General features: G+C 45.9%; 1 protein-coding gene across 5 annotated transcripts in view; it reads left to right on the top strand.

The window, feature by feature from the left end:
* The window catches only part of LOC132381474 (spectrin beta chain, non-erythrocytic 1-like), a 210632-nt gene that overhangs the window by 84480 nt on the left and 102664 nt on the right, over positions 1 to 23488 (top strand). For all 5 annotated transcript variants that reach the window (XR_009508044.1, XM_059950906.1, XM_059950908.1 and 2 more), the window contains 2 exons: positions 4849 to 4939; positions 13280 to 13426. Coding sequence is in view for 4 of the 5 variants with exons in the window: in XM_059950906.1 (XP_059806889.1) it covers positions 4849 to 4939; positions 13280 to 13426 (238 nt within the window). In the remaining variant the exon portion in view is untranslated. The remainder of the gene's footprint in view (positions 1 to 4848; positions 4940 to 13279; positions 13427 to 23488) is intronic.

Below are 23488 nucleotides of genomic sequence, written 5' to 3'. Positions count from 1 at the left end.
CCCTAGTAAGCTGAAAACAAACTGCTCTAAAAAGCCATCGCTTAGGCTTTCAACCAATTCAATCTCTTGGGATCTATTACTAGCCTGATCTTACCAACCCATCTGCATGTTAAAATCTCCCATGACTATCATAACATTGTCCTTTTGACACACCTTTTCTATTTCCTTTTGTAATCTGTAGTCCACATCCTAGCTACTGTTTGGAGGCCTGTATATCCTTTTACCATTGCAGTTTCTTATCCCACAGGGATTCAACATCTTCTGATCTTATGTCACATCTTTCTAATGATTTGATGCCATTCTTTACCAGCAGAGCCACACCTCGCCTTCTGCCTATCTTCCTACTGCTACAATGCAACATGTAACCTTGGACATTCAGCTCCCAACTACAACCATCCTTCAGCCACGATTCAGTGATGGCCACAACATCATACCTGACAATCTGTAATATTGCAACAAGATCATCCCCTTATTTCTTATACTCTGTGCATTGAGATATAACACTTTGAGTACTGTATTTTCTACCCTTTTAGATTCTGCATTCCAAATTCACTGATATTCACCCTACTGGTTACAATTTTGTCCTATCATTTGCTTGCCCTTCCTGACAGTCTGACTGCACACTATCTTTGCTTTATTCCTTCCATCCTATCCTGAGTCCCTTCACTCCAGTTCCCATTCCCCTGCCAAATTAGCTTAAACTTTCCCCAACAGCTCTAACAAACCTGCCCACAAGAATACCGGCCCCCACCCCTTTGGTTCAGGTGCAAACTATTCCTTTTGTACAGGTCATACCTCTCCCAGAAGAGATCCCACGATTCAACAATCTGAAGCCCTGCACCAGTTGCTCAGCCACGTATTTATCTGCCAGCTCATCCTGTTTCTACCCTCACTGGTGCCTGGCACAGGTAGCAATCCAGAAAATCGGACTCTGGCGGACCACCTTCTCAGCTTTTTGCCCAGCTCTCTAAAATCTCTTTTCAGGACCTCTTCGCTTTTCTGAGACATCTGCCTGCTCTCCCTCCCCCTCCAAAATACTGAGGATCTGATCCAAGACATCGCTGGTACCTGGGAGGGAACATACCATCCAATTGTTCACGTCCACAGAATCTCCCGTCTGTTCCCCTGACTATTGAGACTCCTATCACTACCACTCTCCTTCTCCGTTTCCCTTCTGCACCTAGGACCGATGCTGAGTGCCAGTAACCTGGTCTCCATGGCATTCCCCTGAGTGGTGATCCCCCTCAACAGTATCCAAAACCGTATTTTTAATTCAGTTTTCAAATGATTACAGAAAGCAAAAAAAAAATTATCTACCCTTCGCCCCCTCCCCCCTAACATCCCTATAGAAGAAAAGAAAAAGAAAAAGAAGAAAAATAGCTTATAAAGAAAAAAACAAAATACCCCCTACTAATGTTGTGGATAAAAAAGAACACAACATTACCCCCCTCTGTTGTACAGGTCATGGCAATCACCATGAATACACACGTGAATCCCGTAGCAATCGATCCAAAACTCCCCCAGCTCCCCCGCGACACAAAAAAGTATATATATGAGAAGAAAAAAAACTACTCTCAATTAATATTTCTCAAATTTTGCCTTTCTCCCCCTGCATCATCCTTAAATGTCCAATTCCATTCACCGTCTCTGTCTTCATCTTTAATCCATTACGCTTGGAAATCTCTATGTGTAGTTAGTGAATACTTGGGAGTTTTTGTGCGAACTCCTCCGCTTCTCGATAATCGGTAAAAAATCTTCTTTTTCCATCCTCCAAAAAGATTATCAGTGTTGCTGGGTGACGCATTATGAATTTATAACCCTTTTCCCATAAAGCTTTTTTCACTGGGTTAAGTTCCTTCTTTCTCTTCAAAAGATTATAACTTATATCAGGATAGAAAAGAACTGCTTTCCCTTCTATCATCAATGGCCCTTCAAAACCTTATTGAGGGGAATGCCACAGGACTGTTCTGTGCTGACTGCCTATTCACCTTCCCATTCCGCATCCTGTAACTTATTTCCCTGCAACTCTGAACGATGATCTCACTCTCCCATACAAACCAAAGGTCATTCAGCAGCTGCTTCTGACCCCTAACACAGTCTTCAAGGAGCTGCAGTTGGATGCTCTTCAGCCCAACATCTGGCAACACACAAAGACTATTTAAACTCCACTAGTTACACAGACACAGTAAGAAGAAAAGGAAACTTACAGAAACTTACCCGGACAACTTACTCAGAGCTGACGCCCCTTTCAAGCCAAGGCCCCCTTTGAAGCCAATGCCTGACACTTCCCACTCTCATCACTGGCCCACTCTGCCCGCTCGTCCCTTCTGTACTTTTATTTACTCCTCTTTGTGCTGCTCCCAATGCTGATTGGGCAGCTGGAATTACACTGATTGCCCGTGAAGCTCTCCTTTTAAATCAGCGCCGCTGACCTGTGAGTAACCTCCTTGCTGTGTGCTCCACTCACTGATGATTTGGCCACTGGAATCCCATCTAGTCCTTTTACAATATGGGATTCCCCGTCAATATATGGAAAGTTAAAATCACCTACTATAACAACCTGATGTTTCTTGCAGCAGTCTGTGAACTCTTTACAAATTTGTTCCTCTAAATTCCAAGGATTGTTGGGTGGGCTATAATATAGCCTCATTAATGTGGTCATACCTTTCCTATTCCTCAGTTCCATTTATAACGTCTTACTAGTCAAGTTCTCCAGTCTGGCTTGATAGAGCCTGCTGTAACATTTTCCCTGACAAGTAACACCACCCTTTCTCCTTTAATCCCTCCAGCTCTTCATGTCAAAAACACCAGAACCCCAAAATATTGAGTTGCCAGTCCTGTCCCTTCTGCAATCAAATCTCACTAATGGCTGCAACATTGTAATCCCAGGTGTTGATCCATGCCCTGAGCTTATCTGCCTTTCCTACGATATTCTTGCATTGAAATGTATGCTGCTCAGGAATTAGTTGCACCATGCTCAACCTTTTGATTACTGGCTTTGTCTGAGGTTTTACCAACATCTGTTTCTCCAACCTCTCCTCTAACTGTCCTGGCATTCTAGTTCCCACCCCCTGCAACTCTAGTTTAAACCCCACCATGCAGCATTAACAAACCTTCCCACTAGGATATTAGTTCCCCCCCAGTTTAGGTGGAAAAGGGCCCGCCTTCCCTGGAAGAGAGCCCAATGATCCAAAAATCGTATGCCCTTCCTCCTGCACCAACTCCTTTGCCATGTGTTAAACTGCATGATCTTCCTAGTTCTGGCCTCACTAGCTGTGGTATGGGTAGCAATCCAGAAATCACAGCCCTGAAGGGGTTAGCACCTAACTCCCTGAACTCCCTATGCAGAAGCTTGTCACTCATCCTACTCATGTCATTGGTACCAACATAGACTACGACCTCTGGCTGTTCACCTTCCCAATTGAGAATACTGAGGACTCAGTCCCTGATCCTGGCACCCAGGAGGCAACGTACCATTGTGGAATCACATGTGGAAACAGAATCTCCTATCTGTTCCCCTAACTAACAAATCCCCCATTAGCACAGTGCACCTCTTCTTCCACCTTCCCATCTGAATCACAGAGGTAGTCTCAGTGCCAGAGACCAGACTGCTCTGATTTTCCTCTTGTAACTAATATCTCTTTGTTCTGAATCAGAGCAGACCACCCAGTTAAGTTCAAAGGAAATTTATGATTAAAGTACATGTATGTCACCATGTACAACACAGAGATTCATTTTCTTGCGGGCATACTCGGTAAATCCAATAACCATAATAGACTCCGTTAAAGACTGCACCACCAGGAGTGTGCAAAAGACAGCAAACTGTGCAAATACAAAAAAGAATGAAAAAATAATTAATAATAACAAAATAAACAAGCAATAAATATCAAGAAGATGAGATGAAGAGTCCTTGAAAGTGAGTTCATAGTTTCTGGGCTGAGTGAAGTTGAGTGAAGTTATCCCCTCTGGTCCAAGAGCCTGATGGTTGAGAGGTAATGACTGTTCCTGAGCCTGGTGGTGTGAGTCTTGAGGTTCCTGTACCTTCTTCCTGATGGTAGCAGTGAGAAGAGAGCATGTCCTGGGTGGTGGGGGTCCCTGATGATGGATGCTGCTTTCCTGCGACAACGCTTCATAATCTTCATGATCTTTACCCGTGATGGACTGAGCTGCATTCATTACCTGTTGTAGGATTTTCCGTTCAAGGGAATTGGTGTTTCCATACCAGGCTACCATGCAGCCAGTCAGTTACTAGTTCCTTTAGAAGAATTAGAGTTAACTGGCTTTGGTTACTCCGTTCAGACTCAGACTTCTCCAATTATCTACCTGTATGGTCCATTTTACCGAGAAACACCTCACAAATAACTTCTTATTTGGAAATTCATCTCTGGTTCAGCAGATTATCAGGAGCATGTTTGTGTGTCCACTTTAAAGCACTTTTGCTATTCCTGACACCCATTCACAAGACAGCTCGCAAAATGGCAGCCTCCATTCCTTTAACCACATGGCAAGAACAAAGACAATCTGATTGTCTACTTCCACCGTCCTTGCCTCTTTTGATTTTGACGTTTACTTCCCTATTTTAATTCCTTCATAGCCAACAACAGGCTCTATTAGCCCAATGAGCCTGTTCACAATTAACTTATTTACCCATATGACTTTGGGATGTGGGAGGAAACCAGAACTCTCAGAGAAAACACATGTGGTAATGGCGAGAACATACAAACTGCTCAGACAATGGCGGGAATTGAACCCGTGTCGCTGGTACTGTAAAGCGTTGGGCTAGCCACTCTGCTGCAGTTCTGCTGCCTTGTGTCGGAGCAGGATTAACAGTTTCCGTCTCGTTTACAGGAGCCAAAACAACTACAAGCTTGCCCATGAGTGGTTGGTGCGGCTAAGCGACCAGTGGGAGCTTCTGCGGTTCCTCCAGAGCTGTCACGAGGTCAGTGGGGGGAAAAAAAATTCTTTTGAGGGTCCGAGGAAGACGGCGTGGAGGACAGGGGTTGAATTGTTGGCTGTGGAATGCTATTGATTGATTTGCTATTTGTAGTGATCCTATTACCCTCTGGGAAGAGTTGGAATATTTGCCATTTGATTGTACAGGCGTATTAATGTCAGGAGAGCCAAGAATGATACAACAGAGACATTAGAGAGTGAAGAGTGCCCCTCCATTTGGAGGGGTACAGTCAGCATGAAGCCAACACCAGACCAGTAGACATTACAGGGTCTGCCGGTTAAGCTTCTCCCTTACAGTTCCAGGGAACTTGAGCCAATCCCATACTGAACATTACCCCTATCATTATAGTCCCTAAACCTGTCTGCACTACTGTACCCCAGTGTTGTACAGTGACAGATCCATCCCACTAGTACTATACCCTAGTGTTGTAGAGTGATAGACTATTCTCACCACATTGTACGCTGGTGTTATAGAGTGGCAGATCTATCTCCACTGGTATTATACCCCAATATTACACAGTGACAGTCTCATCCCCACCGGTACCATACCCTGGTGTTACACAGTATCAGATTTGTCCCCACCAGCACTGAATCCTGGTGTTATACAGTGACAGACTTATCCCCACCGGTAGTGTACCCCAGTGTTATACGGTGACAGACCTGCGCCCACTGGTACTGTACCCCAGTGTTATACAGTGACAGACCCACCACCACTACCAGACCCACAACTACTAGTATTTTGATAGTATCACAGGAGTGTACGTTAACCTACATCCCAGCTGGGATTGTACCTGAATGCACATTGACAGACCTGCCTGACCTATACGTTACCCCAGTGTTGTCCTCACTGGAACCGTACACCAATGCTTACAGTGACAGATTCATCTCCACAACCCTCTGCATGAAGAAATTTCTGTACATCTCTGTCCAAGAGAGCCGAGCCTTATGTTGAGACTGTGGCCCTTAGATACTGAAGCTTTAGCCAAGGGAAATGTCCTCCATGCATGTATGACCTGTAACAGTTTCGTAAGTTTTAGTCTAAGAGAACCACAGCCTTGTCGGGTTTGCGTGGCTGAATGACCCAGAGAGCTATGTTGGCTGGAGTTGGGGCTTTATGCTTTGGCTCTTGGTAGGGTCACCCATGCCAAACAGGGTCAAAGGGCAGAAGGCAGACTGAGAGTGCTCCACTGCTCTCCACATTCGGGGGTTCAGTTCAGGACTAGCAAACCGGCCAGTTAAAACAAAACTGTTATGGAAACAGCAATGAAGTGTCTTTCTACATCTGACTGCGATGGTATTCCCGAGTCTCGGCCTGGGACTTGAATATCCTGACAGATTCCTTCCTCTCCAGCCATTTGTCTTTCCCACCCACCTGGCTCCACCTATCACCTTCTCCCCTTCCCCTTCCCGTTCCTTTTTATTTTGGCATCTTCCCTCTCCCTTCTCAGTCCTGAACAAGGCTCTCGGCCCGAAATATCAATTGTTTATTCACTTCCGCAGATGCTGCCTGATCTGATGAGTCCCTCCAGCATTTTGTGTGTGTGCAGCTACACATTTTTTCTCTGCTGTATTAAATCTTCCATGTTCTCATCCACTCACTCAGCCTGTTCTTCTCTCCTTGAATCTACGTTACATCTTCCACCTGACTCAAAACGTCATCTAGATTTGTATTATTAGCAAGCTTGGATATATGATCCTCAGCCACCTCTTGAGTTAGCTTGTCAATAACTATCGGCTTGCAGTGCCCTACTAATCACTGCCTGCCAACCTCTGACGGAGATGGATCCTCGAATCGATTGCTAGTATCTATTTCTCATGGTTAGGTGGCCTGAAGCTAAAGGGCATGGGTTTAAGGTGAGAGGAAGGAGGTTGAAGGGGACCCGAGTGGTAATTATTTTCTCACAAAGAGTCGCTGATACCTAGAACGGACTATGGCAGGTACAGTAACAATATTGAAGAGGCATTGGGACAGGTGCGTGACTGAGTGTGGCATAGGGGGATATGGGATTAATTCAGGAAAATGGGATTAGATGGTCATGATACTTCTTAGTATAGATGATCTGTAGGGACTGTTTCTATATGTGACTTTACGGATCAATTTGTTCACACTTTTTGCTTTCTGTCAATTCTCACTTCACCACAGCACAACATCCCTAGCTATATTGGCTTTAACTTGTTAACCTGCCTCCTGTGCAGTAGCTTAGTGAGACCCTGAAATTCCAAATGTACCACATCCTATTCCAGCTCTCAATTTTAAGGAACTACAGTATTCTGTCGATTTGTAATACTAAGGAGGGAATTACTGAAAACTGAGCAATCACTGTACATCACGGTGCAAAACTGGTGAACACAGATTGGTCATTGTACACCACTGAGGTGCAGCATAGATTAACACAACAACGCACACAAAATCTTGGAGGAACTCAGCAGGTCAGGCAGCATCTATGGAAATGAATAAATTGTTGTCGATTTGGGCTGAGACCCTTCCGCAGGACTGGAAAGGAAGGGGGAAGATGCCAGAATGAAAAGGTGGTGGTAGAAGGTTAGGATAGCTGGAAGGTAAAAGGTGAAGACAAGTGGGTAGGAAAGGTAAAGGGCTGGAGAAGATAGAAAAGGAGAGAGGACCATGGGAGAAAGGGAAGGAGATGGGGGCATGGGGAAGTAATAGGAGTGTAAGAAGAGGTAACAGGCCAGAGTGGGGGAATAGAAGAAGAGGAAAGGGGGAGGTAAATTTATTTTACTGGAAGGAGAAATCGATACTTGTGCAATCAGGTTGGAGTCTACCCAAACGGAATATAAAGGTGTTGCTCCTCCACCCCTCGTGGCCCAAGAGAAGGCCATGGACCGACATGTCGGAATGGGATTAGAATGTTTGTCCACCAGGAAGTTTCAGTTTCGGTGAATGGAGTGGAGGTGCTCGACGAAGCAGACCCTCCCCCCCCCCCCCAATTTATGATGGGTCTCACTATGCCTCACTTACATCAGGAGCACCGGATACAATAGATGACCCCAGCAGGTTTGCAGGTGAAGTGTTAACTCACCCAGAAGGACTGTTTGGGGCTCTGGATTGAGGTGAACAGGTAAGTTAACACTTCGGCCATGGGGAGGAACGAATGTACAAGGGGAATGGCGGGGGTGATCGCTGCAAAAAGCAGAAGGGGGAGTAAAGACATATTTAGTGGTAAGATCCCTTTGATATTGCGGTTGTGGGGAATGATATGTTGGATGCGGAGGCTCATTGGGTATTTGGGAAGGACAAGATGAACTCTATCACTATTAAGGTGGTGTGAGTGCAGATGTTTGAGAAATGGGCTGAGATGATGCTGAGGACAGCATCAATGGTGGAGGAAGGGGAAACCTGTACTTTGAAAAAGGAGGACCTCTCTGATGCCTTGGAAAGGAAAACTACATCCTAGGAAGAGGTGCGGCAGAGACAAAGCAACTGAGAAAGGGAATAGCATTTTTACAGGAGATTGGGTGGGACGAGGTAGAGTGGAGGTAGCTGTGGGAACCAGTAAGTTTGGAAACAATGTCAGCAGACAGTTTGTCTCCAGAGATGGAGACAGAGAAATTGAGGAAGGGTAGGGGGGTGTCAGAAGTGGACCAAGTGAATTTCAGGGTGGGGGGGGGAAGTTAATGAAGTTGGTGTTTTCAGCATGGGTGAAGGAAGCAGCACCAATGCAGTCGTCACTGCAGCAGAGGAAGAGTTAGGGAGCATTTCCCGGGAAGGCTTGGAACATGGACTGTTCTGCAGGGGCAACAAAAACCCAGGCCCATGGCTACTCCTCGAGTGTGGAGAAAGTGGGAGGAGCAGAAGGAAAAAAATTGTTGAGGGTGAGGGACCAGTTCTGTCAGATGGAGGACAGTGGTGGAGAAGGGGAACTGGTTGGGCCAGAAGAAGGAAGGAGGTGGTGATTAGTCACTGTACATTGGTGGGCTTTACTTTTGGTGAACACAGATAAGTCACTGTCCACCACTCAGACAGTTGTTCAACGTGAGGGCGCGGTTCCAATCTGCTCAGCTCTATCATTGTATAACACTGCTGCAACTTCCAGGTCTGACACCTGGTAGAACATGGGATGGCAAAGAGTTGGAAAATAAATTTAAGACAGAGGATCAGTTTCTATAGAACAGTATAGACCCGGTAAAATGCAACTACTGGGGGCATCTTTATCCCCTTATAATCAATGCATGTTCATTTCCCTGCCCTCACCCACCCACTTTACCCCTTACCTAGTCTGACCTATCACCTCACCTGGTCTCCTCTATCACCTCCCAGCTTGTACACCTTGCCCTCCCCCACCTTCTTATTCTGGCTTCCACCCCTTACTTTTCCAGTCCTGATGTAGAGTGCCACCCTCAAATGTTGACTGATTCATGGCGTAGAAGCTGCCTGACCTGCAGAGTTTCTCCAGCATTTTGTGTGGGTGTCTTGTTATCCTAATTACTGGGATAACAGAATGCCTGTGGCAGCCGGGATGTCTCTCTCTATTACTGGCTTATGACTGTTGGTGTTCTTGTATTTGCTTTCATTGCTCTCGGCTGTGTTCTTCAAATCAAATTTAATATCAGAGAATCTATACAACCTGAAATTACTACTCTTCACAGAGAGATCCACAGAACATGAAACCCCAAATAATGAACGATAGTAACATCAGAACCCCAAATCCCTCCCTCGACCCCACACACAAACAGCAGCAGAAGCATCAGCCCTCTCCCACTATCCCGCTTGCACCAGCAGAAACACCAATCTCTCTCTCTTTATCTCTTCTCTTTTTTCTTTCTCTCTATCTCTCTCTCGTCTCTCTCCCTCTCTCCCCTCCCTCTCCCACAGACCCCCACACACGCCCCCAACACGTCCCCCCCACGCTTCCCCGCTCACACACCCCTCTCTCACAGTCTTCTGCGTCGCTTGATTAAATGTATTCTGCACTGAGTTTGTTTCACCATTGGTGGGATGCATGTTGAACATGCTCGTCGTTGATTGTTGGGACCCATTCAGTAGCCACGGAGCATGTTATAGGATGTGCTCAGTGGTGGCTGGAACTTGTTTTGTTGTTTGGGGATCTACCTTGTACTTGATGGGGCATCTGATCTGCGGGCTGTCCCCGGACACACACACACACACATACATCTAGTGCTGCTGGTAGATCATCAACTCAGTGAAAGATGTCCTTCGGTCTGTCCGAAACTGTTTGGTCTACCAGCACATTGAGATTCCCGTGGAGGAATGATGCTGACTGGCACATTCCAGAATGGCTGAGTGTGTGTGAGTGTGTGCTGAGCCGAGGGACTTGGAAGCACTCAAGCTTGGTGTGGCCAAGACCTGATGGGCCAAATGGCCTAATTCTGCTCATTGTTTCTCCTCATGGCTTTATGGACTGACACATTGCAGAGTACAGGAAAACGTGTAGAGGAACGCACTGAACCTTGGTACAGCCACCGGAAGGGCTCGGTAGGGAAGGAGCACAGTTTAGGGGTTCCTAACAGAAACGGGGGGGGGGGGTGATGAATTTGCAGAATTCCTTGCCTCGGGTGGGTGTGGAGGCCAAGTCATTGGCTGTGTATGAAGCAGAGGCTGATAGATTCTTGATTAGTCAGGGCAGGAAGGGATATGGGCAGAAGGCTGAGAGGGATATGGATCAGACATAATGAAATGCTGGAGCAGAGTCAATGGGCCAAATGGCTTATTCTGCTTCTATATCTTATGGGTGAGCACCACAGGTGAGATTGTATAGGCTGAGCCCCGTACTTAGTGAAGTACAAAGGAATCTGAGGTGATTGTACTGAACCCCAAGAGTCTGAGATGCCTTGAGGACATTTCCCCAGTGGGTGTATCAAGTGCTAGGAGGCCTAGTTTTATGATGAGGGGCTTCGCACATCTGAGGCGGAGAAGAGCAGTAATATTGGGAAAGAGGAGGGTGACACCAAAGTGCAGAAAAACAACTTCCTCATGGCTCCGGTGACCCAGGTTCACTTCCAACCTCTGGTGCTGACAGCGTGGCGTTTCCATGTTCTCCTTGTTGTGGCCTACCCCCGCACTCCATTTCCCCCTGACTTGTACTTTAATTTACTTACTTACTACGCATTACACCGCTGGCGTTTAGGACAGCAATGAAGGTCCTCCATCTCTGGTGGTGTTCAGGGCTTCCTTCATCGTGTCAGTAGCTTCCTCGCGGTCTTCACTATTGTCAGTCAAAGCAAGTCATTAATGGAGACTCAGGAATACCGACCCACTCAGATGTTGTAGGATTCTTCATTGATGTTTCTGTAATAATTTTTTTTGACCATTCAGGGTTGTTAGTCCTGAGCTGGACCTCTACCCTTTGACCTGCTTGGCATGGGTGACTAGACCAAGAGCTGAAGCCTAATGCCCTGACTCCAGCCAATGAAGTTCTCCGAGTCCTTAGGCACTCAAGTTTAGAAGGCCAATGAGAAGGTTGTAATCCTGTTGGAGGCTGTAGGTTAATTGGCCACGATTAGGTGGGTGGGAGAAAATCTGGAGGGAGTATGATGGAGATATGGGAGGAAAGGGGATTAGTGTCACAGGGCGGTTGTGAAGGTTTGGTGAGCTTGCTTCTCTTCTGACTGACTCCATGGCCCTATTCCCCCAGAGAGCTATGGAGCTGCCTTCACTAAATGTACATGAAGTGGAGATGATGGAATACAGAGAGCAGGGAAGCAGTGTTAATGTCATGATTGTATCAGTGTTGTCTTGTGGAATGGTGGTACAGACCTGAAGGGCTCTCCTCTTCCTTCCATTCTTATTCACAGAACGGGGAGAACGTCCTGTCCCAGCTCTGTAGTTCTAAATCTGCGACAATGCCTTCTTTGCATTTGCCGATGTGTTCACTGGATCTATAGGGATGTAGTTATGGTTGCTGGATAGAATTTCTTCCGCCAATCAGTCGCACTTCTGTCTGCGGTTTCTCTTTGCTAATGGCCACGTTTCACCTGCCAGTAGCCCATCTTCTGCTACAAGTGGGCTGTCTTTTTTTTCCTGCCATTGTGTTCTTTTTTTACTTCTCACCAGATGGCTGTGATTTTTTTTCTCTCTACCAGTAGGCTGTGTTTCTTCCCACCATTTGGCTGTTCCCTACCCCCCTCCCCTCCACCAGCAGGCCGCTACTGGGCCGCGGTTGCCAGTGGTACATCTGGATTGAAGATCGATTGTCCGGTAATTCCCGTTCCCATTTCCCTCTCTCATCTTATCTCCTTACCTGCCCATCACCTCCCTCTGGAGTTCCTCCCTCTTCTCTTTCTAACATGGCCTTCTCTCCTCTCCTATCATATTTCCCTTTCTCCAACCCCGTATCGCTTTCACCGATCAACCTCCCAGCTCTTTAGTTCACCCGCTCCCCCCTCCCAGTTTCACCTATCACCTACCACCTTGTACTGCTTCCTCTCCTCTCCCACCCACCTTCTTACTCTGACTTCTCACTTTTCTCCCCCAAGTCCTGAGGAAGAGTCTCGGCCGAAACCTCGACTGTTAACTGTTTTCCAGAGATGCTGCCTGGCCTGCTGAGTTCCGCTGGCGTTTTCTGTGTTTTGCCTGGTTGTTAGGATGTGCTTTGCAGTCGGTTGGATGGATGCACTGGCAAACAGCCTGTGCCCCTCCAATGCCTGGAGATGTTGCATGGGTGTGTTGGTGGCAGATGAAGTCATCAGGTCATGTTCTGTGCTGTTGACAAGTTTGAAGGGTGAGGTCAATGGGAGTGCTAATTTGGTCCACAGGGGCTGGGTTGCTTCCCTGTGGTTTGGTGGGGAGTGTCTCGGATTTGGTTGGACGAGTCCCGCTGTTGCCGGGCTACGTGGCATTGTTGCCGGGTTGCCTCGCACACCGGCCGGACTGCAACCAGCGGGCATCCTTGGCAGTCCAGGTGTTCCCGCCGCCCCGCTGGGGGGTAAGGTGCGCCCGTTTTCTATTTCGCTCAGCCCGTCGGCGCCTCCCCTCCGCTCAGGCTGCGCTGCAGTCTGAAGCTCGGCTCCTAGCGAGGCGCACCCCTCCGGCACCTCCCTTTGTCCCAACGCTTTTCTGAGGACTTCTTCCTCGCAAGTAAACCTGTTCGCCCCAGCCACTCCGGGCGGGAGGACTTGAGCAGGCGGCCGGGGCTGCTGCTGTCGAAGCCTGCTGCAGCACTCAGTGACGTGGGTGTGTGTGTGGGATGTAGGTAGGCAGGGACTGCAGTATTGCACACTGACTGAATGTGCTGAGGTCAGTCAAGGAGGCTGGGGAGGGGAGGTGTGGGAGAACTGCAGCACTCCAGGATGCAGTGTGTGTGTGTGTGGTGGGGGGGGAGCTCACGGTTTTCTCTCTCACTTGCAGTTGGCAGAGTGGATTAATGAGAAGATGCTGACAGTCCGGAACACGTCACACGATGATGCTCAGAAACTGCACAAAAAATGGCTGAAGCACCAGGCGTTTATGTCAGAGCTGGTGCTGAACCGGGAATGGCTGGCTAAAATCGAGAAGGTAAGCAAGGGGAGGGCAGGGTGGGAGACACGGCGGAGACCGGGTGTGTATGAACGTTTGTGTGTGTGTGTGTTTGAGAGAGAGTGTGTCGCATGAAGCCCAACTCACCTTTGAAACTTCCTCCGTGTTCAATTTGCTTTCAATGTATTTTTAAATCCTCCTGTGCAGCAACTCAGCCATTCGAGAGTGTGAGGAATTTTGGGGTGGGGGGAGCATGGCATTGGTACTTTGGTGATCTGGATAAACTGGAACCCGGATTCAAGGGTCTCCGTCCGGGGTTTCCACCCTGGGGTCCGTGGACTCCTCAGTTAACCGGCTTAAAAAAGGTCAGGAACCCCTGATCTAGAAGATGTGGGGATGTGGGCACCGGGACCCTGGTCAAGAAAGTAGTGAGGGAGAGAGCATGGATATTATGAGTTCTATTTCGGCTGCCCTATTGAGTAACTGATTTACTTTAAGCTCAGGTATTTTGTTTCTCGGAACCTTGATTTATATCAGGGTCCGGGTTGTTTGCTTCTGTCCTGCCCTGACTTTCTTCAGGTCGCTTGTTTATTTGGGGACCTGGGTTATTTAACTTCTCGAATGGCGAGGTTGCGTTGTTTGGCGGCCTAATTGGTGTCCTGAATTATTTGTGACGGTTTCGGATTACCTGCATTCCAGTTTCTAGGTTGATCTCGTTCGGGAGACCAGAATTATTCTGTGATCCTGATTTTACTTGCAATATCTGGATTACTTTCGTTATGCTCAGGGGATGTGACCTGCAGTCTGATTTATGTGTGGCCACTGATGAAAGCGTTAGTTGTTTACATTCTGGTTTACGCGATTATCGTTGTTAATTTAGCTTATTTAGAATCCGTGCATTGGAAGGTCAGAGTTTATTATGGTTAGGGGCAAGTTTATGGGAGGGGCTATATTTCATTAGGAGTTTGAGGAGATTTGATTTCTCAACCTAAAACACTCGAAAACTTCCACTGTCCGGAAGGAGGTACAGAAGCCTGAAGTCACCCACTCAGCGATTCAGGAACAGCTTCTTCCCTTCTTCCATACGACTTCTAAATGGACATTGAATCCATGAACACTACCTCAATACTTTTAATTTAACTATTTATTATACATATATGTTTACTGTATTATTTATTTTTTCGGTTATAATGTATTTCACTGTACCGCTGCCGCTAAGTTAACAAATTTTACGACATATGTAGTCCCCTATTACACAGGGTTATTACTTGGGAGCTTTCTTTAGGTAGTGAGGTTTTGCAGTGAGGTCAGCTGGTGAGAGTGTGCTGCTGATGATGCCAGGGTCGCGGGTTTGATCCCTGTACGGGTCACTGTTTTAATGGTTAGATTGGCACATGGCTATAAGGAGGATGGAGGGATACGGACATGGTGTAGGTAGGAGCAGGTGGGGCTCCTCAGCCTTGGAAGGCAGTCGGCCTAGGAGAGGGAAAACTGATTTTAAACCGCCACTGCCTTGTGGCCATACCTACCCATGGGAAAAGCTTCGGGAGTAAACCCGGAGGAAGAAATCCGGAGCAGAGGTCCCTGAGGCAGTTTGATGTTTACAACTTCATTCTGGCCACCGACACTGGCTCAAGCTGTTTCGGCCCTTGCCCTTCTCTCGGACTACGTAGTGAGGTGGAGAGGGGGAACCTGCTGTAAGGGCAACAGCCAGATCTTCCCACCCAGGCTGGTGCTCTGGAGAAGACACAGTCCACCAGAGGCCCAAACCCATGATCCCCTGGGATCGATGGCTGCCTACTGCTGTAGGTAGGAGGGATTAATGTTTGACTGTTTTTGGTTTGATTTTTAGCTGGTTCAGCATAACATTGTGGGCCAAATGGCCTGTTCATATGCTCTACTCTTTTATGTTCCATTTTCCAAGTATCTGGTTACATTGGTTCAATCCTGCTGAAGTATATTATTTAGCTTTTGGTTGTCTAAGTTCAAAGTTCAAAATAAATTTATTATAATTGCAATCCTGAAGTTCATTTTCTTGTGAGCATACTCAATAAATCTGGAGAATGATAACCAGAACAGAATCACTGAAAGACCACAACAACTTGGGTATTCAACCAGAGTGCAGGAAACAACAAACTGTGCAAATACAAAAAAAAAGAAATAAGAATAAATAAATAAGAACATGAGATGAAGGGACCTTGAAAGTGAGTCCACTGGATGTCAGAACCGGAGAAGTTGTCTCCTTTGTTTCAAGATTCTGATCGTTAAGGTGTAGTAACTTTTCCTGAACCTGGTGGTGTGAGTTCTAAAGCTCCTGAACTTTCTTCCTGATGGCAGCAGTGAGACGAGAGCATGAACTGTAGCATGAGTGATAGGGCTCCCAGATGAGGGATGCTGCTTTCCTGTGACAGTGTTTCATGCAGATGTGCTCAATAGTGGGGACCTGGATTGTGATTTTTTTAGATTCCAGTGTTTTTCTTTGATTCATAGGTTTCCTGAATTCTTTGGTATCCTGTGATACTTGGAGAAATGAGATACTTAGTTGGGTTTGCAGCTGACTCTTGGATTATAGCCTGGTATGGAAACACCAATGCCTTTAATGGGAAAATCCTACAAAAGGTAATGGATTTGGCCCAGTCTCATTGGTAAAGCCCTCCCAACCACTGAGCATATCTGCATGAAACATTGTCGCAGGAAGGCAGCATCATTCATCAGAGATCCTCATCACCCAGGCCATGCTCTCTTCTCGCTGCCCCCATCACATATAAGGTACAAGAGCCTCAGGACTCGCACCAGCAGGTTTAAGAATGGTTCCTAATCATCAAACATCAGGCTCTTGAACAGAAGTGGATAACTGCGCTCATCCATTGAGATGTTCCTACAAATGATGATCTCACTTTAAGGAATCTTTATCTTGATAGTTCATGCTCTTAGTACTTATTGCTATTTATTTATATTTGCATTTGCACAGTTTGTTTTCTATGCTCCACTTGATCTTTAATTGATTCTGTTGTAGTTACTATTCTATAGATTTGCTGAGTATGCCCACAGGAGAATGAATCTCAGGATTGTATGTGGTGACATATACAGTATAAGCTCTGATAATCAAATTTACTTTGAACTTGTGTGATTTATTAGAATGTTTTCTGGAATTCAGAGGTTGTGTGTGTGTTAATTGGCATCCAGAATTATTTTAATTATGGAGGTCCTGGCTTATTGCCCGGAACTTGGTTGTTTAAAGTCTGGGGTATTTGTATAGACTGGGTTATGTTGAATTGAAGTTCTTTGGGATTCAGATGTTTCTTAGGTAATGCTTTAGGGATGAAAATGCGGGACGGAAATGTATTGGGTGAATTTGTTGTTTATTTGGGCTCTGTCTTGGAATCATGCAACAGATGGGAAGCAGATCCTTCTGTCTACCTTGTTCATGATGACTGTGTTGCCCGGTGAGCTGGTCCCATCTGCCCTCATTTGGCGCACAGCCCTCTAACCTCTCCTCTCTATCTACTAACCGAGATGGCTTTTAAATTTTGCTAATGTCTCTGCCTCAGCCACTACTTCTGGCAAGCTCAGTCCAAATGCGCACCGCTGTCTGCCTGTGGGAGCCGCCCTTGATGGCTCTTTTAAATCTCTCAGCTCCGGGGGTTCCCAAGGTTCCCAACCTTTTCTATACTGTGGACCCATACCATGTAGCAAGGGATCCGTGAACCCCAGGATGTGAAACCCTTCACCTCTGATGCCCTCTTGTTTTTCACACTCTCTTCCCTGGGAAAATGACAATTTACTTTCTCTCCCATCTGTGGTCTTGGTGATAATCTATACTTTCAATCAGTTCTCTGCTCAGTGTCTGCATTCTAGAGAATAAAGTTCTAATCTACACAACTTCAAAGTGCATTCATTATCAAAATATGTATACATCATACAGCCCTGAGATTTGTCTGCTTACAGGCAGCCACAGAACAAGTAAATTCAAAAAAAAACAAATGACCTGACTTGGTCTAACCAAGTAGAGTCTTCTGCCAAGAAGGCTCACCAGCACCTTTTCTTCCTGAGAAAGCTGAAGAAATTTGGCCTGTCCCCTAAAACCCTCACTAATTTTTATAGATGCACCGTAGAAAGCATTCTTCGAGGGTGCATCACAACCTGGTATGGAAGTTGTCCTGCCCAAGACCGGAAGGAGCTGCAGTAGATCGTGAACACAGCCCAGCACATCACACAAACCAATCTTCCGTCCTTGGACTCACTTTACACCACACACTGTCGGAGCAGTGCTGCCAGGATAATCAAGGACACGACCCTCCCAGCCACCACACTTTTTGTCCCTCTTCCCTCCGGGAGAAGGTTCAGGAGCTTGAAGATTCGTATGGCCAGATTTGGAAACCCCTTCTCTCCAGCTGTGATAAGACTGCTGAACGGACCCTGACCCGGATCTGGGTTGTACCTTCCAAATTTCTGGACCTGTCTCTCGTTTTTTTTGTATTACCTTACTTTTCCTTTTCTATTTTCTATTTATGATCTATAATTTAAATTTTTATTGTTTTACTATCGATTTGTACTCCAGGGAGCGTGAAGCGCAGGATCATATATTGCTGTGATGATTGTATGCTTTAGTATCAATTGTTTGGCGACAATAAAGTATTAAAGTATGAACTCATTTAAAAAAAAGACCAGCAAGCATGCAGTGGGCAGAGAGAGGAAGAAAAAACAAAAATCACACAAACAGCAGCATTCACAACAAAAGTGAGTCCACAGATGTGAAGCCTGGAGCTGCCAGAACAGGGCCACAGCTCAACTCAGTGCAGCGGGGAATGGAGTAACCGTTGTGGAACAGTGATAAGAACTGGCCTCAACCCTTGCCTCTGGTCACATTGCCCTGCCTTTTAAATCATTCTGTCCCAGCTTTTAAAAAGTCCAAACGTTGGGAAGTTTCTCACGCTAAGACCCTGGTCCTGTCGTATCAGTACCTTTCCTTGTAACTCAGGCCCCCAGGTCCAAACAAAATCTGGGTAATGTTTTCTCTGCACTCTTTCTGGTTTAGTAGCATATTTCTGAATACAGGGCGAACAAAGTGTGCACAATACTACAAGTGTGGCCTCACCAACGTTATGACTTTTGTTCTTGAGAGTTCTGGCTTGCCTTCTTCCTGAGAGTCTGCAGAGAGATATAGATAGGTTAACTGAGTGGGCAGGGCTCTGGCAGATGGAGTACAACGCTGGTAAATGCGAGGTCATCCACTTTGGAAGGAAAAATGGAAGAGCAGATTATTATTTAAATGGTAGAAAAAATGCAGCATGCTGCTGTGCAGAGGGACTTGGGAGTGCTTGTTCATGAATCACAAAAGGTCGGTTTGCAAGTGCAGCAGGCTATCAAGAAGGCAAACGGGATGTTATCCGTCTTTGCTAGAGGGATTGAATTTAAGAGCAGGGAGGTTATGCTGCAGCTGTACAGGGTACTGGTGAGGCCACACCTGGAGTACTGCATACAGTACTCGAGGAAGGATATACTGGCTTTGGAGTCAGTGCAGAGGAGGTTCACCAGGTTGATTCTAGAGATCAGGAGAGATTGAGTCGCCTGGGACTGTCCCAGATGGAATTCAGAAGAATGAGTGCCAATCTTCTAGAAACATATAAAATTATGAAATGGATAGGTAAGACAGAGGCAAGAAAATTGTTCCACTGGTGGGCGAGACTAGAACTTAGGGGACATATTTGGGTGAGTAGATTTAGGATGGAGATGAGGAGGAACTGCTTTTCCCAGAGGGTGGTGTATCTGTGGAATTCTCTGCCCAATGAAGCAGTGGAGGTTACCTCAGTAAATATATTTAAGACGAGGTTGAGTAGATTTTTGCATAGTTGGGAATTAGAGTTTTGGGAAAAGGCAGTTAGGTGAAGTTGAATCCATGGTCAGATCTTATTGAATAGCGGAGCAGGCTCAATAGGCTAGATGGTCCACTCCTGCTCCTTTTTCTTATGTCTTTATGAAGGCAGGAGCGAGAAGAGAGCATGTCCTGGGTGGTGGGGGTCCTTTGATGATGGATGCTGTTTTCATGTTTCATGTGGGTGTGCTCAATGGTGGAGAGGCCTTTTCCTGTGAAGACTTTCCATTCAAGGAAACTGGTGTTTCCACACCAGGTTGTAATGCAGCCAGTCAATATACTCTTCACCACACATCTGTAGGAGTTTGTCAGCTTTAGGTGTTGTGCTAAATCTCCGCATCCTACTAAGCAGGTAGAGGAATTGCCTTGCGTTCTGCACAATTGCACTTGCATGCTGGACCTAGGACAAGACCTCTGAAATAATAACACAGAGGAATTTGAAGTTGCTGATCTTCTCTGCCTCTGATCTTCTGATGAGGGCTGGCTAATGGACCTTGGTTTCCTCCTCCTGAAGTCAATAATCAGTTCCTCGGTCTTGCTGACTTTGTTGTTATGGCACCACTCAACTAGATTTTCAATCTCATTCCTATATGCTGATTCGTCATCACCTTTATAGGGTTTTGTGTAATCTTTTGATGCCTTTTTATTTGGGATTTCTGCAAGGAACCATGCATCAACAGGGCGGTGCCCATCATTAAGGATCCTCGTTACCCGAGACATGCCCTCTTCTCATTGTTACCATCAGGAAAGAGGGACAGAAGCCTCAATGATTCAGGAACAGCTTCTTCCCCTCTGCCGTCTGATTTCTGAATGGCCGTTGAACTCGTGAACACTATCTCACTGCTTTTTTTATTTCTATTTTTGCACCAGCTATTTAGTTCAGCTATTATATATTTCTTAAATTCAGTTTTCCTCTATTATTATGTATTGCATTGTACTGCTGCCACAAAGTAAACAGAAGTCATGACATATGTTGGTGATATTAAGCCTGAATCTAATTCTGATTCTGTTGATATTTAGGGGATCTTGTTTACTTGTTCTACAGGTGACTGAGCTTCTGTTTATTGGAGAGGCCTCTGTTACTCAGGTTCTAGTTGGGGTACTATAGCAGTTAGTGCTGTGTTTTGTGGCTCCAACAATCACCAGTCTGGGTTCGTTTCCTGCCTTTGCCCATAACAAATCTGTGCATTCTCTCTGTGACCGAGTGTGTGCTCTGGTTTCCTCCCACAGGTTAATCAGGATTAGGGAGTTGTGGGCATGCTGTTGGCATCAGAGGCCCAGCGACTCCAGCACAATCCTTGCAAAGCGTTACTTGTTGACACAATTTACGACACATTTCACTGTGTGTTTTGATGTCTATGTGGCAAACAAAGTTGATCTTTTTCCTTTTTGATTAGATTGCATTTATTTAGGCCATAGTTATTTGTGAATCTGCATTGTTTAGGCTTTCCTTTATTTAGAAGCTGTGGTTTATTCTGAAGCTCCTGACATTTTAGTGTTTCTATTTTATTTCAGGTCATGTTTTTATTGACGGGAGATATGATAGAGGTATACAAAATTGTGAGGGGTATAGGTAGGGAAAATGCAAGCAAACTTTTTCTACTGAGGTTGGGTGGGCTTACAATTAGAGGTCATGGGTTAAGGGTGAAAGGTGAAAAGTTTAAGGGGAACTTGAGGGGAAACTTGTTCTCTTGGGGAATAAGCTGCCAGCACAAGTGGTTTTATGTGAGCTTGATTTCAACATTTAAGAGAAGTGGATAGGTACATGATTGATTGGGTCATGGAGGGTTATGATCTGGGTGCAGGTCGATGGGGCTAGGCAGTTTAAATGGTCTGGCATGGACTGGATGGGCCAAAGGGCCTGTTTCTGTGCTGTAGTTTTCTATGGCGCTATCACTCCTGAACAAGTTAGTCATGATGTCACACAGAATAGACACAGGCCCTTCAGCCCATCACACTCAGAGTGAACATCAAGTCTCCATTAGCACTTACCTCATTCCCCAGTACTTGATCTGTTGCTGCCTTTGCCTTGGCAAATTAAGTGCTCATCCAGATTTTTCTTCAGTGCCGTGAGATTCTCTGCCTTCACCATCCGTACGGGGAGCACGATCTGGATTCCAATCACAACATGCCTGATCCCTCTAGGCTTCTTGCCTTCACTCTGAATCTATGTCATCCACTTTCAGCTGCCTGGATCTGGGTAAAAATTTCATAATTTCTGCACTCTTTCGGCCCCTTATAATCTCTCTCTTTTTCCGCTAATAAGCCCAGCCCATCTGGTCTCTCTTGGTAATGAAGTAATCTATCCCAGGTGACAACTGGACCGATGTCCTGCGTAAGCTCTCCAGTGCAATTATGCTTTTCGTAAAGTGGGATGATTACAATTATACACAACACTTCAATGTAAGCCAACCAATGTGTTTTAATCAACACAGAAACAGGTCCTTTGTCCCATCTAGTCCGTGCTGAACCATTTAAACTGTCTATTCTCATCGACCTGCACCAGGACCATGTACCTATTCAAACTTCTCTTAAAGTAGCAAGCACCACTTGCTCATTCCACCTTCTCATGACCCTCTGAGTGAAGAAGCTTCCCCTCATGCTCCCCTTAAGCATTCCACCTTTCACCCTTAACCCATGACCTCTAGTTGTAGTCCCACCCAACCTCAGTAGAAGAAGCCTGCTTGCATTTACCCTATCTATACCTCTTATAATTTTGTACGAGTATAATGTTGAGCCTGCTCTTGTATTCAATAGCCTGACTAACGGAGGCAAGCATCCCATATGCCACCTTCCATCTCTTTCAGTACTCGTGCTGTCATCCACAATTTGAACCTCACGGTTCTGTTCCTCAAATCACCGGGGCCAGAATTAGGTTTATTATTGATGACATATTGTTGTGACATTTGTTGCTTTGCATCAGTAGTACATTGCAATGCATAAAACACCAGTATTTATGATGAGAAGTGTATATAAAAAAGAAATAAGTAAGGCAAAAAGAGAACAAAAGTAGCGAGGCAGTGTTAGTGGGTTCACGGAACATTCAGAAATCTGATGATGGAGGGAAAAAGCTGTTCCGAGTACGTCGAGTGCATGCCTTTCAGCTCCTGTACCTCCTCCCTGATGGTAGAATCGAGCAGAAGACATGTTCTGGGTTGATGGGAGTTCTTAGTAATGGATGCTGCCTTCTTGATGCATCGCCTTTTGGATATGTTCTTGATAGTGGGGAGGCAAGTGCCCAATTTGGAGCAGGCTGTTTATAACCCTCTACAGGTTTTTCTGATCCTGTGAATTGTTGCCTGCATACCAGAGAATGATGTAACTAGTCAGAATGCTCTCCAGGGTACATCTGTAGAAATTTGCAAGAGTCTTCAGTGACATATCAAATCGCCTTAAACTCCTAACGGAATATTGCCGGTGTCATCCCTTTTTTTCATTGCATCAATATCTTTGGCCCAGAATAGATCCTCAGAGGTGTTGACACCCTGGAACTTGAAACTCACCTTTGCCTCTGCTGACCCCGCGGAGAGCACTGTTGTGTATTCATCCGACTTCCCCTTCCTGAAGTCCACAATCGATTCCGCGATCTTACTGATGCTGTGTGCAAGGTTGATGCGACATCACTCGACCAGCTGATCTGTCTCATTCCTGTACACCACCTTGTCACCATCTGAAATTCTGCCAACAATCGTTGAGTCATTGATAAATTTATAGATGGCCCTAATGTCCTAAGCTTATTAATCCTTCTCAAGTGCATCACCTTGCACTTACCGGGATTAAATTCCATCTGCCATTGATATTCCCTTTTTATGAATTGATCAGTAACATCCTATCACCATCTGACTCACTGGCAGCGCCACTGCCAATTTTTTATGTCATCCGCAAACATTTATTCATCTCCAAATCATAATACAGTATAGTCAGAATATTGAGATATGGCCCAAGTGTGGAGAGAGAGAGAGAGAGACGCTGAAGCGGGTCGACTTTACTGCGAACTTTGCAGAATTTCTCGGGAAAGGAAACAATACACTCTCGGCTAATGGGGCCGTTAACTAAGAGCCCCCCAAACCGAAGGTTAAGTGCCAACACCGCAGCCGAAAGCAATATCTAAATGCTAAACCGTATACTGCCCCTTTTCAGCGTCAGTCGGAACGGCAGTCCTCTCTCTCAGATGAGGATGAAGGTAAATATGGAGCGTAGTGTCGCTCTGCTTTGCTCAAGTCTCG

The sequence above is a fragment of the Hypanus sabinus genome, chromosome 26 (genome assembly GCF_030144855.1).
Source record: "Hypanus sabinus isolate sHypSab1 chromosome 26, sHypSab1.hap1, whole genome shotgun sequence".
NCBI lineage: Eukaryota > Metazoa > Chordata > Chondrichthyes > Myliobatiformes > Dasyatidae > Hypanus > Hypanus sabinus.
This window is presented reverse-complemented; position numbering and strand designations above follow the sequence as displayed.